The sequence below is a fragment of the Mizuhopecten yessoensis genome, unplaced genomic scaffold (assembly GCF_002113885.1).
Source record: "Mizuhopecten yessoensis strain PY_sf001 unplaced genomic scaffold, ASM211388v2 scaffold6647, whole genome shotgun sequence".
Classification (NCBI taxonomy): domain Eukaryota; kingdom Metazoa; phylum Mollusca; class Bivalvia; order Pectinida; family Pectinidae; genus Mizuhopecten; species Mizuhopecten yessoensis.
The window spans coordinates 1,193,860-1,216,507 of record NW_018406654.1 but is presented as its reverse complement, the minus strand read 5'-3'; the positions used below and the strand labels follow the sequence as shown (position 1 = coordinate 1,216,507).

General features: G+C 36.8%; 1 protein-coding gene across 1 annotated transcript; it reads left to right on the top strand.

Annotated features, from left to right (window-relative positions):
* Window positions 1-14,903: 14,903 nt before the first annotated feature.
* On the top strand, window positions 14,904-21,124 carry LOC110452373. Its single transcript, XM_021500851.1, has 2 exons — window positions 14,904-15,024; window positions 17,847-21,124. The coding sequence occupies exon 2, from the start codon at window positions 17,876-17,878 to the stop codon at window positions 21,122-21,124; it is 3,249 nt and encodes a 1,082-aa protein (XP_021356526.1). The 5' UTR covers window positions 14,904-15,024; window positions 17,847-17,875.
* Window positions 21,125-22,648: the final 1,524 nt, after the last annotated feature.

Genomic DNA, 22,648 nt, shown 5'->3' with positions numbered 1-22,648 from the left:
TTCTGTTACATCTGAATTATTAACATTCTCAGATGACAAAGTCTTAAAATGGTCGTACAAATTATCCATACTCATTTGAGGTCCAGCTGCTTTAGGCGACGAAAATCTCTTATAAAATTGTCTCGGATTATACTTTCTTAGATGCTCAAGCATATCACCTTCATATTTCATGTACATTCTTTTTTTCTTTGCTTCTGCTGCTTTGTACAATCTTTTTTTATTAATTAAATTGTTATGATTCTCTACAGAGTTAGAACTATTAAACAAACTCAATGCATTTTTATAATTATTCCATACATGTTTCAAATCGGGTCAAACCATGGTTTGTCCTCGGATATACCTATGTCATACCTAACTTGTTTATTTACCTGGTCTCGCCCCATTGCTCCCGCACGCTTGTCGTCCCTGTGTGTACTCGGCCGCGAGGGAAAGGGGTCCATTGCTGGAAGCAATACGTTTGAAAATCGCGTAACGCAATCATCTATATCATTTTGGGTAACATCTTCCGATAGTATAACCGACTCGTTAATATCGTTTTGATTCGTTGAGAGTACATCTAAAAAGCTTACCTTGCCTTCGTCATTCCATCGATAAGTAGGTCGCTCGTTACCTGTCGGTTCACACACATGTGTATCATCATTATCGACCAATGAAAAACGCGTTCGTATTTGCACGTGCAGTGGGGCGTGGTCAGATAACACATTGAAATTGCCAACAATAAACTGTTTAACACAATACAATAAACATGGACTCGCAATCAAATAATCAATAACACTCATTCCATTATGGCCACAATATGTATAGTCATTTGAATACTTATTTAAATCTCTTCCGTTATAGATACGCAAACATCTCGCCTTACATAATTCTATTAGTCGGTTTCCGAAATGATTTACCACTGTGTCGGGGTTAACCCTATCAGTTTAATAATCATCAGAGACATATGAAAACAAATCAGAAAGCTGACGTTTAACACTGTCGTGAATAATATCATATTTTACATAATCACATACATTACTGGTACGACTGTTAAAATCTCCCAACAACATAATATCACCCTTTCGGGAATATTGACTTATACAATACTCCAATTCAAAAAATAAATCACAGTTATACTGGTTATAGAATTGGGAATTGGAAGGTGGAATATAGACACATGCCAGGTACACATCATTTCCTTGACCAATAAGACTTTTATCAATTTTTAGCCAAACCATAGAGTCACATATAATTTCACAAACTGAAATATATTTAGTTAAATTTGATTTAATCATAATTAACATGCCACTCCTTGGTAATGTGTAATACGTTTTCTAGGTATTACATAGGTAGAGTAACCTTCAATATCAACTTGGTAGTCATTTGTTATCCAACATTCTGTCAAAAATACAAGAGTATATGTTTTAATAAAATTTTGAAATTGTTTAGATTTTAATTTATTGTCCAATCCACCATTAATGTTCCATGACAGTACATTTAGAGTATTTGAAATACTCTCATTCTCATCACTGTCCTAATTTGTACTGGACTGACGTCCTCAGCCTTTAGGCTTGTCCCGTCCCGTGGGGGTCCCCTTCCCGGCCGCGGCCGCGGCTGCGGAAAAGTCCGGTACTGGTCCATCATACACTTTATCATTTATAAAAAGTTTATCCCTAATAATCACAGCCTTTTTGTTGTCGTTTCTCGCTTTCTTACACACTGGCCATAGCCTCTTCCGCGCATCCTGAACCTCTTTCGGAAACTGGTCGGAAATAAAAAAAACATCTGTCCCTTTTAGTTTCTTTGCATTACGTTTTACAAGCTCCTTTTGTTGGTACATATAAAATTTGGCTACGATGGGCCTAGTCTTCCCCTCCTTCTTCTCCCCTATCCGGTGTGCCCTGTCGATGATCAAATTTTCACTTATATCGAGTTTGTCATGCGCGATCAAATTTACATTGGCAATGCAGTCTTCAGTCGGTACCCTCACTTCAACACCACTTTCGTTTACTACTGTGTCAAAGTCGGGCGTGGCCTTTTCTTCTACCCCTCATGGACCTACACTTCAAATCTAGTATGTCGTCGGCAGCGCGATTGATACTGGCCCTAATACCACTCATATCAGGGGCTAACTTTTCCTCAAATTTCTTATTTAGGAATTCCTGAGATTTCTCGACTTCCGCAACCCGGGTTCTCAAATGTTTCACATCATTGTTTAACTCAAGAATACCCCGTTCGATGGTGTCTAATTTAGTAAGTTTGCTGGTCAACGCGTCGACTTTTGATATTAGACACTTGGCCCATGCCAGTGGTGTGTCCGATGAATAAGGTTGAATACCCATGGGTGGGGGGCCCGAAGGGGAGATGACATACTCATCTGGTACGGAAAATTGTAATAATTACTGGCTGGCATCTGAGGCTGGCCATTGCCTGGAGACTGGTTTGGCCAGTTCTGTAGCTGGTAATTGTGCATACCTTGCTGTGAGGCCATTATATCATACAGTTCGGGCGGTATACTATTGCTGGTATTGTTAATTGATCTCACGGGTGAATGGACATCGCTCACCTTCGCAGCCTTTTTGCTGTTTTCTCCCCGTTTCTTCTTCTTGGGCGGCATATGGGACATAATGTAATGTTTATTATCTTGAGACTCATCAGCTTATTATATAAAGGTGAATATCTAAGACACATACATAATCTAGTGAACTGCTTGGTTTCAAAAGAGATAGCTATTATGAAATGTTTCGAGTGGTTATTTGTACTTCTGATATATAGAAAGTGAAAAATACAGTTTATATAAAAAGGTAAGAAAAGAAAGTTTAAAATGTTGAGAGAGCAGAGTTGACTCACAGAATGTTTGTAAAGTCAAGTCAACTTTATTGTTGATTTGAGAGAGCAGAGTTGAGTTCTTGAAACACAGGATGTAAAGTCAACAGAGGGTGACAACTTTATTACTATTTGAGGGAGCAGATTTTTAACACAATCCTAGGTGATGATAACGACCGAGTTCTCCAGAAAAATGATTAAGTAACGTTTAGATAGTATACAGCAAAGTTTGAAACAGGATCAAATGCGTAAATCATTTCCATATAACTAAAATAACCATTTCTTAGGGTTTGCTTATTTTAATGTTATAAATATGTGTAGGATCCTATACACAAAGCAGCATGTCTACAAAAGAGATACCAGCAGGTAGCAATTCATTCTTGCATATATTAAACAAGAACATCGTAGTGTCGAAGTCATTGACGAAGTTCGATATGAAAGGATCGAGAACAAATTTATAGTTTTAATGAAAATGGGAGGAAGAAGCTATATATCTAACTGATTGCGGAATAATCGAATATACAGAAACAATCAGCAACTTTAATGAAGTCGAATATATATATAAATATGTAATAATTAAAAAAATAAATATTATTTTACCGTGATGTCGCTCTAAAGTTTATATATATATATATATATATATATATATAAGTGTACGTCATTACAAGTCAAACCTTTATTTCATCATTGATTACAATGCTATCTTGTTTCATTTTTTGTACGATTTCCATTTACCTGTATGCGTTCAAGAATAAACCGTCAGTATAGATGTATAGTATGCATCAAAAAACAAAGAATACCGACATAATAACGAAACCATAATTCCAACTCAAAATCGATAAAACGAGGGCAAATTACGAACAAAATATAGTTTTGCATGGATACCCTTGAAAACGTACAAGAAGAATCAAAAACATATCGTCATATCTGTCGTAGAATCAAACAAGGATTACATATTAGAAATTAATAATATTGTGCTACCGGTTTATGTTTAATCAGCATCTTATTTGGATGTCACGAGGTTGATAACTGTGGATCTGTTATATGAAATTGTAACAGGAATAAGGAAAACCTACCCCGAGTGAAGAAATGAAATTATTTTCTTTATTGACAGTATAGTGGGCATAAAATATGATAGAGTTCACAACCGGATGAGAAATCTAACAGGACAACGGTATTATTGTAGAAGCGGTTTTGGAGTGTACAAGGAGTCGATAGATTTTGTATACAGGAATGATTGACTTCTCAAATACGGAACAAACAATATTATTTGCTCGTCGGATTTTATTGCATTCACATGATATGTTGAGACATGAAAGCCAATTAGTTCATGTGATGAACCTTATACATTTAAACAACCATCTCTCTTTCTAAAATGTGTCCACATATATAAAATGGATAATTACACAACAATGACAACTTTTTCCAGACCATCTAAAGTTGTTTGAATAAAAAATAAAATAAAATGCAAGAGTATATATCATATGAAATTACCAAGTATTCTAAAAATACAATGGGGTCTCTTTTACACTTTCTTAAAACATAGATACTAAATATTTTCTTCTTCTGAAACATTCTCAATTTAAATCTTAATGAAATACATCAGTACATAAAATATCTATTCAACATGTGTAATTACATATAATTCATATGTACAAACAAATGAAGTCTCTTAATTATGCTTTACTTTAAAACTTTTGCAGCTTTGAATATATTTAGATTTAAACTTTTTAACTTTTCATTTATTTTTGGTACTTAATGAAATTTTCTTTTAAAACTTTGGTTTTGAAACTTTAAAATATTTCCATTTTCAATAGTTTTTCTTAAACTTTAGATGTTTATGTATAGTATATAAGCACCATGTAGTCATTAAATGATTTCGCTCATACTTCCACGTTTTATTAGGTTTTACATTGATATTTTTTTGTTTCAGCTTAAAGTAAATGTTTGATTTCGTTTCATTTAGTTTTGATTCTTATTGAAATTTTCTTTTAAAACTTTGGATTTGAAACATTAAAATATTTCCATTTTTAATTTTTTTTTTCTTAAACTTCTTAATATTTAAAAAAAAAATGTATCAATATACAAATGTACTTACCATATATTCTTATCATCAACAAGTACCCATGAAGTCGCTTTAATTTTATTTTATTTTGACTTTTTAATTTAAAATATTTTTTTGTTTTACCTTAAAACAAACTCTGCAATGGGTTGGCTTCCCGTTTCGGCCTTGAAATACCCGGGTATATTTTTGTTCTTTGTATCGCGACAGCGATGCTCCATCGGATAATTGGACAGATCGAACAGGTGTCTTTCCCGATACATGTCGTCATAGAAGTCTGAGCATTGGATATGGTACAATAGACTGTCCGTGAATCTTTGAAACGAAGGTCTTGCCACGTATGTTTTTAATGTTTTGTCCGCGTGTGCCTGCTTGATGTCGACTCTAGATCGCACGCTATCCATCGTCTTTCCGAACACGGTGTTATTCATGAGTTTAAAGACAAATTTCTCGAATTCGTTCTTACATGCAGCTCTTTTGGACGTGTTTAATTGTATGTATGGGCGTAACCAAGGTTTTTGTTTGAATTCCAGAATTCTGTGAATTTTGGTGATGTTTCGACCCAGTTCCGCGTACAACTGTAGATTTCTACAATGACAGATGTATTTGGTCTTGTTTTCTAATGTTGGTATCAGTTTTTATGTCGGTACGCACCCACGTAAATTGTCATCGGTGTGTTTGGGGTTTGAATGTAACGTCTTACACATCTCTTTACTGGTCGGTGACAATTCTTTGTCGGAGACTTTTTTACGTTCCGGAGCGAGGGGGTAATCGGAATGACTTTCGTGGATTTCGTCTGGACATTCCAGATCTACTTCAAGTACGTACCCCAAGTCACCGTCTTTGGTCACTTTGTTTATGTCAAATGTTTGTGGGTTTTCGACCCAACGAAACCCATCCACGGGTAAAGATCCCGACATGGCCTTCCCGTATAATTTATTACAATCGGTATACTTGATGTACGAGTGTGGCTGGGAAAGGTCGTACGTTTCTGGAATGTAAGGATTGTTAGCTTGAGCGTATGTGTTAGAGATCATGCTAACGCCACCTCGTACCCCGTTTTCGAAGAAGATATACATGTCTGGATCTCTGATGAGTTCTAACCTTACTCCCGTCATTTTCAAGGCTGCACTCCAAGCCAGACCTAGGCTGGTATAGAAGTGAGCTGCATCTAACCCGTAATATTCTAGACACATGTTTCTAAAGTTTTCAAAGACATCGGCCAATAGAAGCACTAAAAAAAGTCATCGACCATGGCATACTTTATAAACGTCCTGAGTACTCTTATGGAGTGATTGATACCGCACTATGCTGGATACAGTCCTATCTGAGCTAACGACGACAGTGTGATGCCATCGGATGTACCAAATCACAAGAAAAAGTAATAGATTTCAGGGTTCCGTAAGGGTCGGTGTTAGGACCACGAAAATATTGTCTGTACTCAAATCCGATCGGAGAGAATTGTCGTCGCCATAGCCTTCGCTATCATTGCTATGCTGATAACACACAAATGTACATGGTCATCAAACCACAGGACAGTTGGGATACAATTACAGAAAATCTGAAAGCTTGTCTGACAGATATCAGTACCTGGATGAACACAAACATTCTAAAGCCTAATCCGGAAAAGGCGAAACTAATCGTCTTTTCCCCAAAGTGTCAGCAAACAATGGCTCTCCAGCTCAAGGTCGGTGGCAGAACTATCGAGACTATCCAAGCTGTTAAAAACCTAGGAGTATACTTTGATAGTTCACTGAACATGGAGAAACAAGTGAACGCTATTGCCAAATCCTGTTACTACAAGATCAGGAACATCTGCTGTATCCGGCAGTTTATAACTGGAGATGCATGCAATATGTTGGTGCATTCACTTGTTACCTCTCGGTTGGATTAAGGTACAGTAACGCCCTGCTCTGTAGTATATCTGACAAACTAACTAGTCGTTTGCAGAGGGTCCAGAACACTGAAGCATGGATGGTTACTCGTACTCGATAGAGAGAGCCATCACACCTGTGCTATATTCATGTCACTGGTAACCTGTACGATACAGGTCGCAGTACAAATTTCGGTGTACACATACAAGGCACAAAGAACAGCTCCCTAGTACATTCAGGAGCTTGTTACCCTGTATCAGCCGTTACGATCACTGCGGTCGGAGTCAGAATCATTGTTGTGTGTCCCAAAATCTCGTACTGTGACCTATGGAATCCGGTGCTTTAGGAGGGTTTCAGATTACCATCTGCTCTTAGAACGTCAAATACCCTGGCAAAATTCAAGATAGACATCAAAACTCACCTCTTCATGTCTACATTTTGGCTCTTTGCAAAGATGTATAAAAGTGATAGTAAGCCTTTTTTTTTGTTTCACAGTTATAACTAATTATATATATTACTATTATCCATATGGTGTAAAGCGCTTTAGAGAAATTTTACAAATTATATAGGGCGTTATATAAATGTTGTATATTATTATTATTATTATTATTAGAGAATTAACACATATGCCACCACTTATTTTGATGGCAGTACCTGTATTTATCTATTTATCTATTATTCATATACTTTTCATTCCACTAAATATCCTAAACATAGAGACGTTTTCTAAAGACAATTTGTGCGAGATGTACCGTATATAAAATGATATGCAAGTCATATTTAACAAAGGACACCTTTCTTTGGCCACAGGAACAAAGGACACGCACTTTTACACAACATGAACTTACTAAAGCAGATGTGAAATCATTGCTCTGGAAGGGTACATACATTTCCTTTTTTGTATTATAAAGTATAACAATATCTACTCTTAACAGGAACCGTTACATCATAAGGGACCGAAGCTAACCAAGAAGTCGCAAATGATGGATCAGAAAATGATCGCAATACCATAATAACCGGTCTTATTTTTGTAACCGGTTACTCTTCTACCGATCGAGTAACTGGTTAATCGGTCAATTTGGTAGTCAAATAATAAACAGCAACAAATGCATTGTATGTTTGGAAAATGTCTAAAATCTAAAACGTATTTACACCACAAACATACATGTATATATTATTCAGCATGATAGTTAACTCGTGTATTTCAAGGTTTACACAGGAAATAGTTGCATGTAACCTCAGTAATTATATGTTATGGACAACGAATGTTGGAATGCAGTACGACGGATTCAATTACAATTATCTGTACGCGAAGTCATATGCGGTAATATTATTCTTTAGAACAAAATTTGATTGACAAACGTTTTAAGACATGCTTGCTTAGTCAAGTGTGTACTCTTCAGATTATCTTTTCATCTCGCACGTAAAGGCGCGTTCTATCTCAGAAAGTTGATATTTCACAATATGTATTCTGTCATCCATTTAAAATCTGTTCAGATTTGTTATGGGATTGGCGACATCTCTTTGTCAGTATTAATATTAGAGTACAACATTAACACTAACATGTAATCCCTGAACACTGTTTTTATTAGAAAACTTTCCAATTCTGATCGCATCTATACACAATCAGATAGTTTGTAGGTCTAAGCCAGGGAAACATGGGGCTCCCAAAAGGGGTAAGTAAATGTCCGACTTTTCGGTTAAGGATTTTGGTAACCAGTTCGTGGTCTTTCGTCCGAGTAACCGGTTAACCGGCTAACCGTTGACAACCCTACATAATAGATCAACATACAAAATCTATAACATCGGTTAATATCTAAATGTCGACCAATCAGGACCCGACCTAACACGGACACAACAATCAACGCAGATCGCAGTAGTGTTCGCAGTGACACTGAACACTTTCACATAGGGATATTGGACAATGCATACATTTCGACTAATCAGAAGCCAGTCTGCAGCAGCCGTTTTGCGGAAGATGTTGGCTTTTTTCCCCATCTTAAAGAACACGATTAAAATATTCAATTAAACAACTTTTATTGTGGTCCGTAAATCAGAACAGAAATTATTATAGCCTGAAATGACATAGCAAATGATAGGCCATGATTTAGATCTGTTCGGAAACTTAACATCATCAGTAACTACATGTATTATGTAAAAGAGTGGATTAATTAGGTTGCCTTACAAGCGTCATCACGATACATATATATATATATATCGGAGCTATTGCAAACGAAATTTCTACATCACGATCCATGTAAAGATGCACGACGCGAACATTTCTACATCACGATCCATGTAAAAATTCACGACACGAACATTTCTACATTACGATCCACGTAAAGATTCACTACGCGAACATTTCTACATCACGATCCATGTAAAGATGCACGACGCGAACATTTCTACGTCACGATCCATGTTAAGATGCACGACGCGAACATTTCTACATTACGATCCATGTAAAGATGCACGACACGAACATTTCTACATCACGATCCACGTAAGGATGCACGACGCGAACATTTCTACATCACGATCCATATAAAGATGCACAGCGCGAACATTTCTACATTACGATCCATGTAAAGATTCACTACGCGAACATTTCTACATCACGATCCACGTAAAGATGCACGACACGACCATTTCTACATCACGATCCACGTAAGGATGCACGACACGAACATTTCTACATCACGATCCAAGTAAGGATGCACGACGCGAACATTTCTACATCACGATCCATGTAAAGATGCACGACGCGAACATTTCTACATCACGATCCATGTTAAGATGCACGACGCGAACATTTCTACATTACGATCCATGTAAAGATACACGACGCGAACATTTCTACATCACGATCCACGTAAAGATGCACGACACGAACATTTCTACATCACGATCCACGTAAGGATGCACGACGCGAACATTTCTCCATCACGATCCATGTAAATATGCACGACGCGAACATTTCTACATCACGATCCATGTAAAGATTCACAACGCGAACATTTCTACATTACGATCCATGTAAAGATTCACGACGCGAACATTTCTACATCACGATCCACGTAAGGATGCCCGACGCGAACATTTCTACATCACGATCCATGTAACGATTCACAACGCGAACATTTCTACATTACGATCCATGTAAGGATTCACGACGCGAACATTTCTACATCACGATCCACGTAAGGATGCACGACCCGAACATTTCTACATCACGATCCATGTAAAGATTCAGGACGCGAACATTTCTACATCACGATACATGTAAGGATGCACGACGCGAACATTTCTACATCCCGATCCATGTAAAGATTCACGACGCGAACATTTCTACATTACGATCCATGTAAGGATTCACGACGCGAACATTTCTACATCACGATCCATGTAAGGATGCACGACGCGAACATTTCTACATCACGATCCATGTAAAGATTCATGACGCGAACATTTCTACATCACGATACATGTAAAGATGCACGACGCGAACAGTTCATCTCGCTATAATTTCCCCTTCGACAGTTTTCTGTTACTCTGACACGGGAATTGAGCAATAAAACCTTTTACTTTCATTACGGGACCACGACAGGTTTTGGTAGATGCAACCACAATGTCTGACCTGATAATGTTTTCAACTTAAGATTTGTTTCACAATGTTTCATGGTTTGTAAATGACAGTACAGTATCTAAAGTGAAATTCACTGTCATATATTGACATTTGGTCTGCATCCTTCCATTGCAATACATTAAGACGAAAAATGTTGTTGTGAGACCATAACAACATTTGCTATTGTAACGTCATCGATCTCTTTTGTGACGTCATCAATTTCATTATTGTCAACACATACTTTGCTGTTCAAAGAACAGTTCGAAAAAAAGCATAAGTACTCTATCAAAATGTAAACATAAAAAATGACATAATAACATCATTTGCTAAAAGATTCATCGCTCAATTAACAGGACAATTTCCAACAACATAATGTAGTAATTTATGTTGCAATACAGACGTGGTGTGCACATAGACAGAAATCGATTAAAAACGTCCAACTCCATTTTAGAAGATTGGGTTTTTGGTCAATCAACCAGTGGCATATACATGTACATATACACCACTTATATAACTCGTGTACAAAATGGTCATGACAGCTAATAAGATACTTATATAATAAGAGGTCATAGGGGTCTGTAAAGATCACCTGTTATTTATCTCACATATTTGACTGTAAAAAAGGTCATGGTCAAATTTATTTTAAAATGCTAATTTTAGGTTTTTGTTGGATGTTTTCATTCCTTCACACTTTATGAGTCTTCAAAGAGAGATTTGTTAAACATTTTAAAAAGAAAGATAATTTGACGTTTAAAGTTAGTCAATGCCATTCTTTTAAACCACACTATTCACAGCAAATAAACCATTGAGTTACAAGCCAGTCAACTTCGTCCGTTTTTATTCAGGAGAAATTCCCTAAAGTGGTTCCAAGTTATTCAAAGTAAAAACGCATGATAGCCCTTTAAACCAGTATGCTGTAGGTCAAATATCAACACCCTAGACAACTAGACGTCCGTGTGTATTACAAGTTATTCAAAGGAACAACATGATAGCCCTTTATACCAGTATGATGTAGGCCAAACATCAACAGCCTAGACAACTAGACGTCCGTGTGTATTACAAGTTATTCAAAGGAACAACATGATAGCCCTTTAAACCAGTATGCTGTAGGCCAAACATCAACACCCTAGACAACTAGACGTCCGTGTGTATTACAAGTTATTCAAAGGAACAACATGATAGCCCTTTAAACCAGTATGCTGTAGACCAAATATCAACACCCTAGACAACTAGACGTCCGTGTGTATTACAAGTTATTCAAAGGAACAACATGATAGCGCTGTATACCAGTATGCTGTAGGTCAAACATCAACACCCTAGACAACTAGACGTCCGTGTTTATTCAGAAGAAATTGCTTAAAGTGGTTCCAAGTTATTCAAAAGAAAAAACATGATAGCCCTGTATACCCTTTATACCAATACGTAGGTCATATATCAACACTATAGACAACTTACTTATTCAGGGGTTTCCCACCTGCCTTTCTAGTTTCTATAGTATTTTAGACAATATAGATTTCCATCATTTCGGTCCCTATCATTATCAACGAGTTCTAGACGGACGAAACAGCTGTATGATGCAGTGTAATTGATATTTGGCATTCTGTATCTATTCTCTAATTTGAAAGGTGCGTCACATGTGTGTGTGCCACGTTCATCTTATTAAAAACAAGTTGTTTAATTGTTTAAAAACATTTTGAGCTTCATGACATTCCAGAGTAGATCAAGGTGATTTACTTGAACAAACTTGATAATCCTTCATCCAAAATGCTACTAGCGAAATATCATCAACATTTGCCTCTTTGCTATTCAGGAAAGTCGTTCAATGGAAGGTTTTAACACATTAGACACCTAATTTATATGACATGGAAAGGACGACAAAGTTTGCCTGGCTCCCTTCCACGAATATACTAGCCTATTATCATGACCCTAAGTTTGTTTTTACATATTTGAAACCTATGACATAAAAAGAAGGGCAATGTTATGTTTTAGCCTATGTCATAGTTTTTAGAATTTTGGTTCGTCAGTAGAAATGGTTTAAAGTTTTCATTCACCAATTTGACCACTCAGACCTTGAAAGTAAAAGTATGTCAAATTTTAAACACATTTGTCACATATTTTGAAACAGTGCTTGCCGGGCTCGATCCCACGCAGCTACTAGCCAAATATCTTGAATCTAGGTCTTTTGGTTTTTTGAAGTTGGTGACCGGGTGCTGATTTGTTTAGTAAAACATGTTCGCAGGCAATCTTTGAATGATTCGACGACAAAGTTCAATCATTCCAATTATGTTAATGTTTCTAAAAAGAACTGTGCAGAGAAGATTTCATTTTTATGATTATCTCGGAGGTCAGAGATATGACCTTACAATTTCAGCGGTCAACCGTAAAAGACGTATGGAGTGGTAAAAATTAGTCTGTTAAACAAAACTGGATTTTTGTGATATTTTCTGAAGAAACAATATGTTTTGATATTTCAAGAGGATATGCCCTACCCACATGTCTGTAAGGGCTTAGCAATGGAAAACTGAAAACAATATTGTTTGTATACCATGGCCTTTACAGTCTCCTGATTTCAATTTGATAGAAATGGGCGGAGAATAATTCAAATCTGTCTACATCGAGAGCAACATAGGTAACATCAAAACACGATAGGAACTAATTGAAGCTGAACATCTGATATGGAAGTCTCTCCATCCAAGCTAAAAAAACCCTACTTTATTCTACAATTCTACACTGCCGAGACGAAGACGGGATGTAGTTACTGCTAAGGGTCATGCAACGAAGTACTGAAAAATCAGGTAAGTCCTTCAGTGAGTTTCTGAGATAATTTCTCTTCAAACACGTAGATTTATGCGGCAAACTTTGAAACACGACGGTCACGAAAACGTGAAAAACACTGTATACAGTGTACATTCCAAATATAGAATTACGCACAAAATACATGTCCTTTCCCAAATAATGGGTCCAGGGTATTAAGTTGAAACATATGATGTAGATCTGGCGTAGTTTTAGCTGTAACAAACTTAAATACAGTAAAATATCTGTATACAGAAGATCTATATTGAAATTAATTGAACATAAGCCTAGTATACCAAACAAAACGATTGATGACAGATAAATGAAAAATCCAATATTATTCTTTATCATCTATATCCTACTTCATACCACCTACCGGTAGCATGATACAACCATTATCATTGGTTGTCAGTATGAGAAGAAGTTGAGAACTTGGGAACGGATTTTCCCATTTCCCAGCATTTGGGAACGTATTTTCTCAAAAAAGAACGTCAGATGACGTCCGAAACCGGAAATAGTGTCCACACAAAAGTGATCGGCGTAAGAAAATAGTCCGTCATAACCATATTTCAATACAAAGTTACGAAAACATATTGTGATAATAATAACACCATTTAGGTGTAAATGTACATATGAAAAAAGCCAATGACGAAAGGATTGTTTTAAAAATATATTTTTTCTACATTGTTTTAAGGTTCATTGTATTCCTCCGTGCAAAACTCTAAGAAGTCATTTGGAAAACATGGTGTTTATAAATATTTTATCACACAGTTTTCCCACCACAAACTCTGAAAATACAGTGTGATAATCTATAAATCTTACATAGACTAGTCTATATAAAAAATAGGCCGGGTAGTAATGATAATGTGTATAGTCTAGTTAAATCATCAAAATATATTTTAGTACGTACCAAATATTGAAATTCTGCGTACATCATTTTTTTTTGCGAATTATCATTATGGAAATATAAATATAAGCAATAAACTGCATAGATGTGGCAGGCCACCTGGTATAACTAGCGCGCACCATGATAAGTTTGTCTGTGACACATGTGGCAGTTATACCAGTTGGTCTGCCACATCTATGCAGTTTATTGTTTAAGTACAGTGGATATAAAAAAAATACCCCCTGTTCTATTTTACCATAGTATAAGAGGTATTTTTTTCAGTTATATTGATTAAACGCCGGACTCCTGTGCCAAAACGATGACTTGCATACACTCGAATATTTAAATATTGAAATGATATATGTACATTATACGGCGTCATACATTTATCCCGGTTACATGTTTTATGTCAATTGTTGAATAATACGTATGTTCTGAACTGGTAAGCAAACCCAATCCATGTCCGGGAACAGATTTTTGTAAATTTGGCTTTTATAATTTCGAAACTTTGAGCGGTCTTAACTTACATTTCGTGCTTCTATAATATAGATACACATTAGAGTAATAAATCGAAATTACTTTGAAATGGCAACTAAACAGGTTGTTTGCATTGCAAATTCATAACTTGAGCTTTAAACATGCTAAGGGAAAGTTTTCGCCTATTTACATTTCGCGGGAGAGTAGCAACGCTATGGCTGGTGTTGTAGATTTCTCCGTTTAGTTGATCGGAGCACCCCGTTGTATCGGGTAGAGTCAATAATCAAGTTTCGCGCGTTGTTGTTGTTCGGGTGACATCGGAAAGTGTATCCGAATGATAAAACCAGAGGAGTTCCGGTAAACTATTAAGCACGTGTTTTGACCGACAGATGGCAGACGAATTTGTCGAAGAAGTTGGGAACGTTCTGATGCTTCCAATGTGAAAAGATAGACAATGTATCAGGCTGAATTTACGGGAGATTGCAGTATAACAGTTGATCAGGTTTGTATAATAAAAATGATACGAATAATGACAGAATCAGGCATGTGACAGGCAAGGCTCAGAATGCGAAAGCAGTTAAAATTGAATTGTTATTGACGCTTGGAATAATAGACAACGTGCTATAAATTAGAAACTGAGAGTGTCTCGTAGTTTTGTACCATTGTAATCAACGGAGATGTCGTGACATTTCGGAATAAGAATCCAACAACATGCATACTTGCCCTATTTAGGAGGGACACTCAAAATTTTGAACCCTAAAATTGAGTAATTATTTTCAACCAGTAATTTTTTAAAACTATTCCAATTTTCTAAGATCTGATGATTTCATCTAAAAGAATAGTTCAAAAGATGACATTTTAAAGTGTTTCTTTTGTCCAAAGAGGTACATTGTAAATAAACACACATTTTATTTATATATTTTTTTATTTTGTGCACGCATTATCTCCCCCATCGAAATTTCAAAAAGTTGTCAAGTATCCACCTGTACAAGTATATATCTAGTATGTAGAGTATTTAATAGTCTTTCCTTCCCTTTAATATATAAGTTATACTGTATAGTAGGGAAGGTAATACTCTTTAATATTCTACATATCTACATACCGGATGCAGATCAATAAGCTGCTAATGATTTGCTTCAGATATGTGGTTTAGATACACTGAAACTCGCATAAGATCTGAATTAATTTGGAAATTCATGACGCGGAAATCATACACAGTTTGATAAATAATAATAAATAATAAATATGATTATTGAAACCTCGTAATGCAAGAATATGAATATGCGACGTCATCACCAGAAAGGTTTACAAAAAATCTATTTGACCGATATCGTAATATCTGTATGCATACAAAACTTTAGTTTGACTTTTAATGTTACAATTGGGTTTTTACATGTTACATTACAAGAAACAATATTCAAGAAATACATACAACAACTTAAATTTTGATAGAATGGTCTACATGTGAATGATTTACAACTTCACGCATCTGTTTCCTTCCTAAAATGGCGACAAATTTCATTGACAAAGATTCAGGTAAATTGTCTAATTCTTTAAAATGACGTGATTGAAGATAGATTTAGTTTTATTTAGTGAATTCGAAACTTATTTAAAAGAGTGACTGAAATTAACACTTATTGAATTTGGCCATTTGCACTGAAATGATATTAAATTGTAATAAGTCTGTATTTATTAAGGAATTTATTCAAAATATTTATGCTAATGCCATCAAATACATAGGCCAGTTCAAAGTCATTAAAACATGTCAATCTCTTTTAGCTCATTCACCCCTAAAATTTCATAATGAACTATTCTAACAGTAACCTTTTGATTGTGGAAGTGCTAATGTGTCTTCAGGAGTTAAATCACCCCTACTTATCTAAGTTGGACCTGCCCAGTCTTTGATTTGGTAAGGTTCAAATGCGACTTCAGTGGTGAATGGGTTAACTTCAAAAAAGTAATATGTGTGCTTCAGGTAATATGCCTGAGGAAAACTGGGTAGGTTGGTACATTTTATGTAGGCAAATAATTTACAATGAATCTCCACAGATCACTCTGACTATTTATTTGTGAAGAATAAGGTCTGACAGACTCGCAGAACAGGAAGATTTTTTTATTGTTTTTATGAGTGGCTATGAGCATTGCCTGGCAAATATATAATGATAAAGTTTCTATGGTCGACAGGAAAATGATAATCTGGAGAAGGTTGGGATGTACCTGAAACACACATATAGATATTTTTTGGTCTTATAATAAAACTGACTGCTATGAAATGACACTTTATCTGATTTTTTTTTATACTTTTTGGTTCTTATAGAGTCTAATTTTGATCTACCAGCCTGAAGTTTTCCTGACTCAAATCTTGATTTAGACTTTGATTTAGCGATTTTTTGACAATTTTGCCTTAGCAACTTTTTCATAGTAATTATTGAAATTCTTTACTATACCTGATATAGAAATCTGGGCAGGCCAGGGGAATCAAACACCCCTATTCCCCCCATTCAATAATTTCACAATCGACTTCAAATTTTGACGGGTCTGATTTTTTTTAAATGCATCAATATTGAATTATAAATTGTAACATTAAAAGTCAAACTAAAGTTTTGTATGCATACAGATATTACGATATCGGTCAAATAGATTTTTTGTAAACCTTTCTGGTGATGACGTCGCATATTCATATTCTTGCATTACGAGGTTTCAATAATCATATTTATTATTTATTATTATTTATCAAACTGTGTATGATTTCCGCGTCATGAATTTCCAAATTAATTCAGATCTTATGCGAGTTTCAGTGTATCTAAACCACATATCTGAAGCATGTTGTTTATCAATCGATGCAAATCAATTGCATGTGAAATAGATCTTTTTTTCCCCTGAAGAAGCAGTATCTACCAATGATAATTTTATCAATAAAAAAATGCTTTGTTTGTACATGCCCTGAAAGTATTGACAATGACAATACATGTATATATATATTGTCATTGAACAAAATTGCAGGGAAATTCCCCATTATCTGAAAAATGTTCTCCTCAAGACAAACGAGGAAGTTTGCTCTATAACCAAGAATAGTTCCTCAGTGATTTCGATCAAAACAAACTTGTCATATTCAGAGGTACATGTATCCAATTATGAAAAGGGAGCATTGAAAAAAAACTGCTAGCCTGACACACGTTTTCTTTGTAATTAATGAAAATTTTCACTTGGTCTGACAAAACATCTTCTAGTCCTACGCTAAGACCAAGTAGAATTGTTCACCCTAATATTTTTGGTAAATTAATTGTGAAAAACTATAACCAATTGATTCAATTTTAATTACAGATATCAATAAACTGAGCTTGAGAGGAAACATGGAACTATCCAAACAACTTAGTGCAGATGACCTAGGCATGACCCTAGACCCAGACATAGACGACCTCCGAGGCCAACAGGAGAGTGAAGCGTCATGGCAACGTCGTCGACGATTCCTTCTGGTACATCAGGGCCGTTTTCCGATTGGACGCTTAAACCAACTGTCATACTGCTTCACAAATATCCTCATGTACGCCTGTGAGTATTCCGACTCGTTGATGAAGGAGTTATCTGCCCTTGCTGTAGATGTCGCCATAGCAAATTCATTGAAACGAGGAGATGCTTCGGTGAAGGTGTCCAAGAATTATCTGAAGGACAAAATGTCGAACAAGAAAAATGCACTATCGGCTGAAATGCATTACATGAAGAAACTCAATGATTTAAGGAAGAAACAAATTAATTGTCCATCGGAGGAGTTAAATGAGCTAAAAGTGGGTGGAGAATGCAATTATTTTGAAGATGTTCTTGCAGACAGACAAAGTCGCTTACAATCTTGGGAACAAACAACAGTGGCTGTAAAGGAAGAGCAAAAGTTAAGACGAAGTTCAAAGTCATCTCCCTTGAGACAAAAATCATTTTCTTCTCGTTTGATTCAAAGTTCAAAGTTAACTCCCTTAGGAAAAAGTTCAGAGTTATCTTCCTTGAGGCAAAATTCAGAGTTATCTCCCTTGAGACAAAGTTCAGAATTACCTCCCTTCAGACATAGTGCAGAGTGTTCTCCTTTTGGACAGAGTTCAGAGTTATCTCTCTTTGGGAGGTTAAAGATGACAACTAACAAAGATGACAATTGCAAGAAGTTTGAAGAATCAACAGCACTACAATATGAGAAAGAAACCAATAAAACTCTTCTCATGGGGATATCACGTCTTCTCTGCAGTGATGCACGTCGACAGGCTGAAGAAGCTAAAGCATTAAGGACTCTGAAAAAGGATAACCATGAATCTGCACCTAATCCAGGTAAAAATGTATCCCTCCTTTCAAGGCCAGAAAGTGTGTATGGACATGAACTGCAATCTGTGAACTTTGAACCAAGGACAAGTTGTCTGAATAGGGAAAGTAGGGTTCATAGGTCATCCTCTGTTGGTTTAAGCCTTGATGGTAGTAAAACTGCTTGTATCGAAAGCTGTAAAGATGTGCATTCACTGGCTGAGCCGACAGGATCTGTGCTGTCTGAGGCTCCTGATGATGGAAGCCGTGTCAAAGAAGCTTATTTATCGAAGAGTAGAGATCAGTTTGGAGGAGGAAGAGTTAACCATTCTCACAGAAAGGGTACATCACATCTGTGGCAGTCCTCGGAACAAGACACACGTGGGGAGATAAATCATGATCTCAGCAGAGAAGGGGCTTACTCTAAAAGGTCATTGGAGCTCACTAACCAAGGGGACATCACTCCATTGTCTGTGTCATTACTAAGTGGAACTCTTCAGAAGGGAAAAGGAAATGTTTCAAGGAAAGATGGTGCTCATGATCTGTCAACAGAAAGTAAAGTCAGTGATAGAAGGGAGACAACTCAGATGACTTTGTCTGATACAGAAACCATTGATTGGAGATTTAGACCAAGAGAGATGGAATCGATGACTGATCAACCTGACCAGAACAGCAATGATCCTAGTAACAGTACAGAGATGTTAACAAAATCAGAAATTGATAAAATACTTCAAAGCTTTGTACCCAATAGCCGCAAAACACGAAAAGAAAGAGCCCCAGAAATTGGAACCATCATCAAACAACTTGAATTACTGAAAATTTCTGTGACGGACGAAACTGAAACACTCGCAAACCAACAACTGGTGACATCTGAAAGCGCTTCCCGAGAAAAGTCTCAAAGGGAGAAAACAAGAGTGTATGTAAGCAGTAAACGGAGAGGGGAGATAACTCCAATGACGGCAAAAGCTAATCAACAAGGAAGAGTCGGCATCAGTCCTGTTCAAAAGAAGAAAAAATCCAAATTTCCTGTTTTTGAATTTCGTAAAAAATTAAAAGGACCTCAAAATAGTTCGTTGAAGAGTTTCATGAATGCTCACAGGAAAGGTCAGCAAGTACGACAATTCAAATCTGAAAAATTGGAATATACCGAAGAACCAAAACAGAATGATGGAGAGGGCTCTAGGTCACAAAACGAGCATGTTGTTGCCAGTCAACTTTGTGATGGCCTTCGGACCGATGACTGTCAGCCGAGAACTGATGATACTTGTGTGGAAAAAGATGTATTGCCCGACGACAAATACTGGCATCAACTTTCTGATGAACCTCCTTCCAAGACCAGATGCAAGAAGGAAAGAAGTGTATTGAAAGAATCAAACTCGCACAGAGCAAGTGGACATTATCCTTACTCCAAAACTCTGCGAAACACTGGTTTGACGACGGAAATGCCGTTGAATAATACGCAGAATGATGCAAGGTCAAGGACACCGATTGAAACTTTGAACGAGTCTTCTCGCAACATGTGTGTCCCTCCACAAGGCAAGAGTGAAAAGACAATAGATTGTAGTGTGAAGAGCTCGCCAACAACACGGTCGCTGTACAAGGCACAACAAACCTACCGACGGCTACAAAGAATCAAGTCGCAAGACACAGTCAATTTCAGAACAGAAGTAGACAGTGGACAAATGCAAAATGTCCAGATTGGACTGAGTCAAAAACTGGTGAAAAGTGACCACCAGCAAAGAGTCTCAGATTTTATGATAAACACTCCTGGAAAACAGTTTGTGACTTCGGCTGTGGAACACAAGGCCTCGAAACAGGAACCCGAAAAAGTTTGCGCAAGTTCTGTTGCTGACATCAAAGAACCATTGCCAAGTTATTTTAAGTCTCAGAGAAAGGATATAAGTTTGTACACAGAAAAGCTTGTTAGGAAGTTTTCATCTAAATCTTTGACAGAAATGGCAGGCAGAGACAGTAAGAATGTGACCGATATTTCCAAAAAGGGCTCAACTAAAGTTGGTAAAGAGGATTCATGTGCAGGAACAAAAACACAACGACAACAGGTAATGGAGCCAAGCCCAAAGTCATCCAAAATGGCTGAGTTCTTGGACAAATTTTACTGTTCGTCATTTGAAGGTGGAGGATCATTTTTAGTTCCAAACATGCAGTCTCAAGTTCAAGGGCAAAAAAGACAACATCAGATTGCTCCGGATTCCTTAAAGGTCAAAAGCAATCAAGGTCACCTTGAGGTGAAAGTGTCTGGTTCTGCTGCTTCAGTGGTGCGAGGTTCAGCTTTGGACAGTGACGTTTCAAAGTTAGCCTAAACAAAGAAACCTGGAAGCCGAGGGGAGCCAACACCAATGAGTAATCCCAAAGGTGCAAGTCTGAAGGAGTTTATATATCAAAGAGCAAGTCCAAAAGTGGAAATCTAAAGAAGCTGGCAGCTCAGAGCCTGTCCAAAAGTGGAATTCTAGAGAAGCTGGCAGCTCAGAGCCTGTCCAAAAGTGCAAGCTTATAGGGGTCAACAGCCTGGAAGTAGTCAAAAAGTGCAGACTTAGAGGAGTCAATAGCCTGGGCAAAGTCCAAAAGTGGAAATCCAGAGAAGCTGGCAGCTCAGAGCCTGTCCAAAAGTGCAAGCTTAAAGGGGTCAACAGCCTGGAAGTAGTCCAAAAGTGCAGACTTAGAGGAGTCAATAGCCTGGGAAAAGTCCAAAAGTGGAAATCTAGAAAAGCTGGCAGCTGAGAGCCTGTCCAAAAGTGCAAGCTTAGAGGGGTCAACAGCCTGGAAGTAGTCCAAAAGTGCAGACTTAGAGGAGTCAACAGCCTGGGAAAAGTGCATGTCTAGAGGTGTCTACAGCACGGAGCAAGATTAAAAGTTCAGGTTTAGGGGAGTTGGAAGGTAGGAAAAAGTCCTAATCTTCAAGTCAAGAAGATTTGACGGCAAGCAGTGCATCTAAAAGTGCTAGTTTGAAGCAGACATCGACTAAGAACAAGCCTAAAACAGTGAAAACTTGAATGAGTGCGGAGAAGCCTGTAGACATTAAAGTTCCGTCACAGATCTTGAAAAGTAAGCTGACATTGGAGCCCCTGAGGTCTAGTTAAGACCGATAACTAAATCATTGAATATTTCCAACGTTGCACAATAACTACACAGATGTTAGGACTATGGAAGCTAACCCTGTCATTGTTTTGTATTCAGGCACCTGAAGTGTTTTCTGAGTGAGGGGTAACTTTTATTCCATGACAATTCTTGTAAAATACTCTATAATCGATCGTTCAACAGAAAGTTTATTGCATTTTATTCCTACCTCATGGTTAAATTGTCATCAGTCATCATTCTACCGAAGTCCCAATGCAAGGAAGGGAGGTAATTAATAAGATACAAAGGGAGGGAACTGCTTAATTTAAACAGTTCAGTTCAATGTACAGAAACATCAAGACCAGTATTATGGTATCTAAAATGTTAGAATTAACCTCTTTATGTCATACAAAGGTTGATTGTTTTAAAATATTTTCAATGTCAAAATACTTGAATCATGATATATTTTTTGTTGGCCTTTGAGGATAATCAATATCAAAATTCAAACTGGCTATTAACCCTTTCACCACTGCAGACCACAATGGACTCATCCAGATCAATGCATGGTAGAGTCTACTAAAGTTACATAGGGGTGAAAGGGTTAAATGTTAATAGATTATTACATTTTTATGAAGATGATGGTGACTAGTGTTGGTTTACTTGTCAAATTTGATTTTTGAAGTATTATTTTTGTGGGAGGATAACTTGAAGATGCTGATGGTTGACTTGGCCTTTTTATGAGATTTAAAGGTTGATTTTTTTTTTAACAT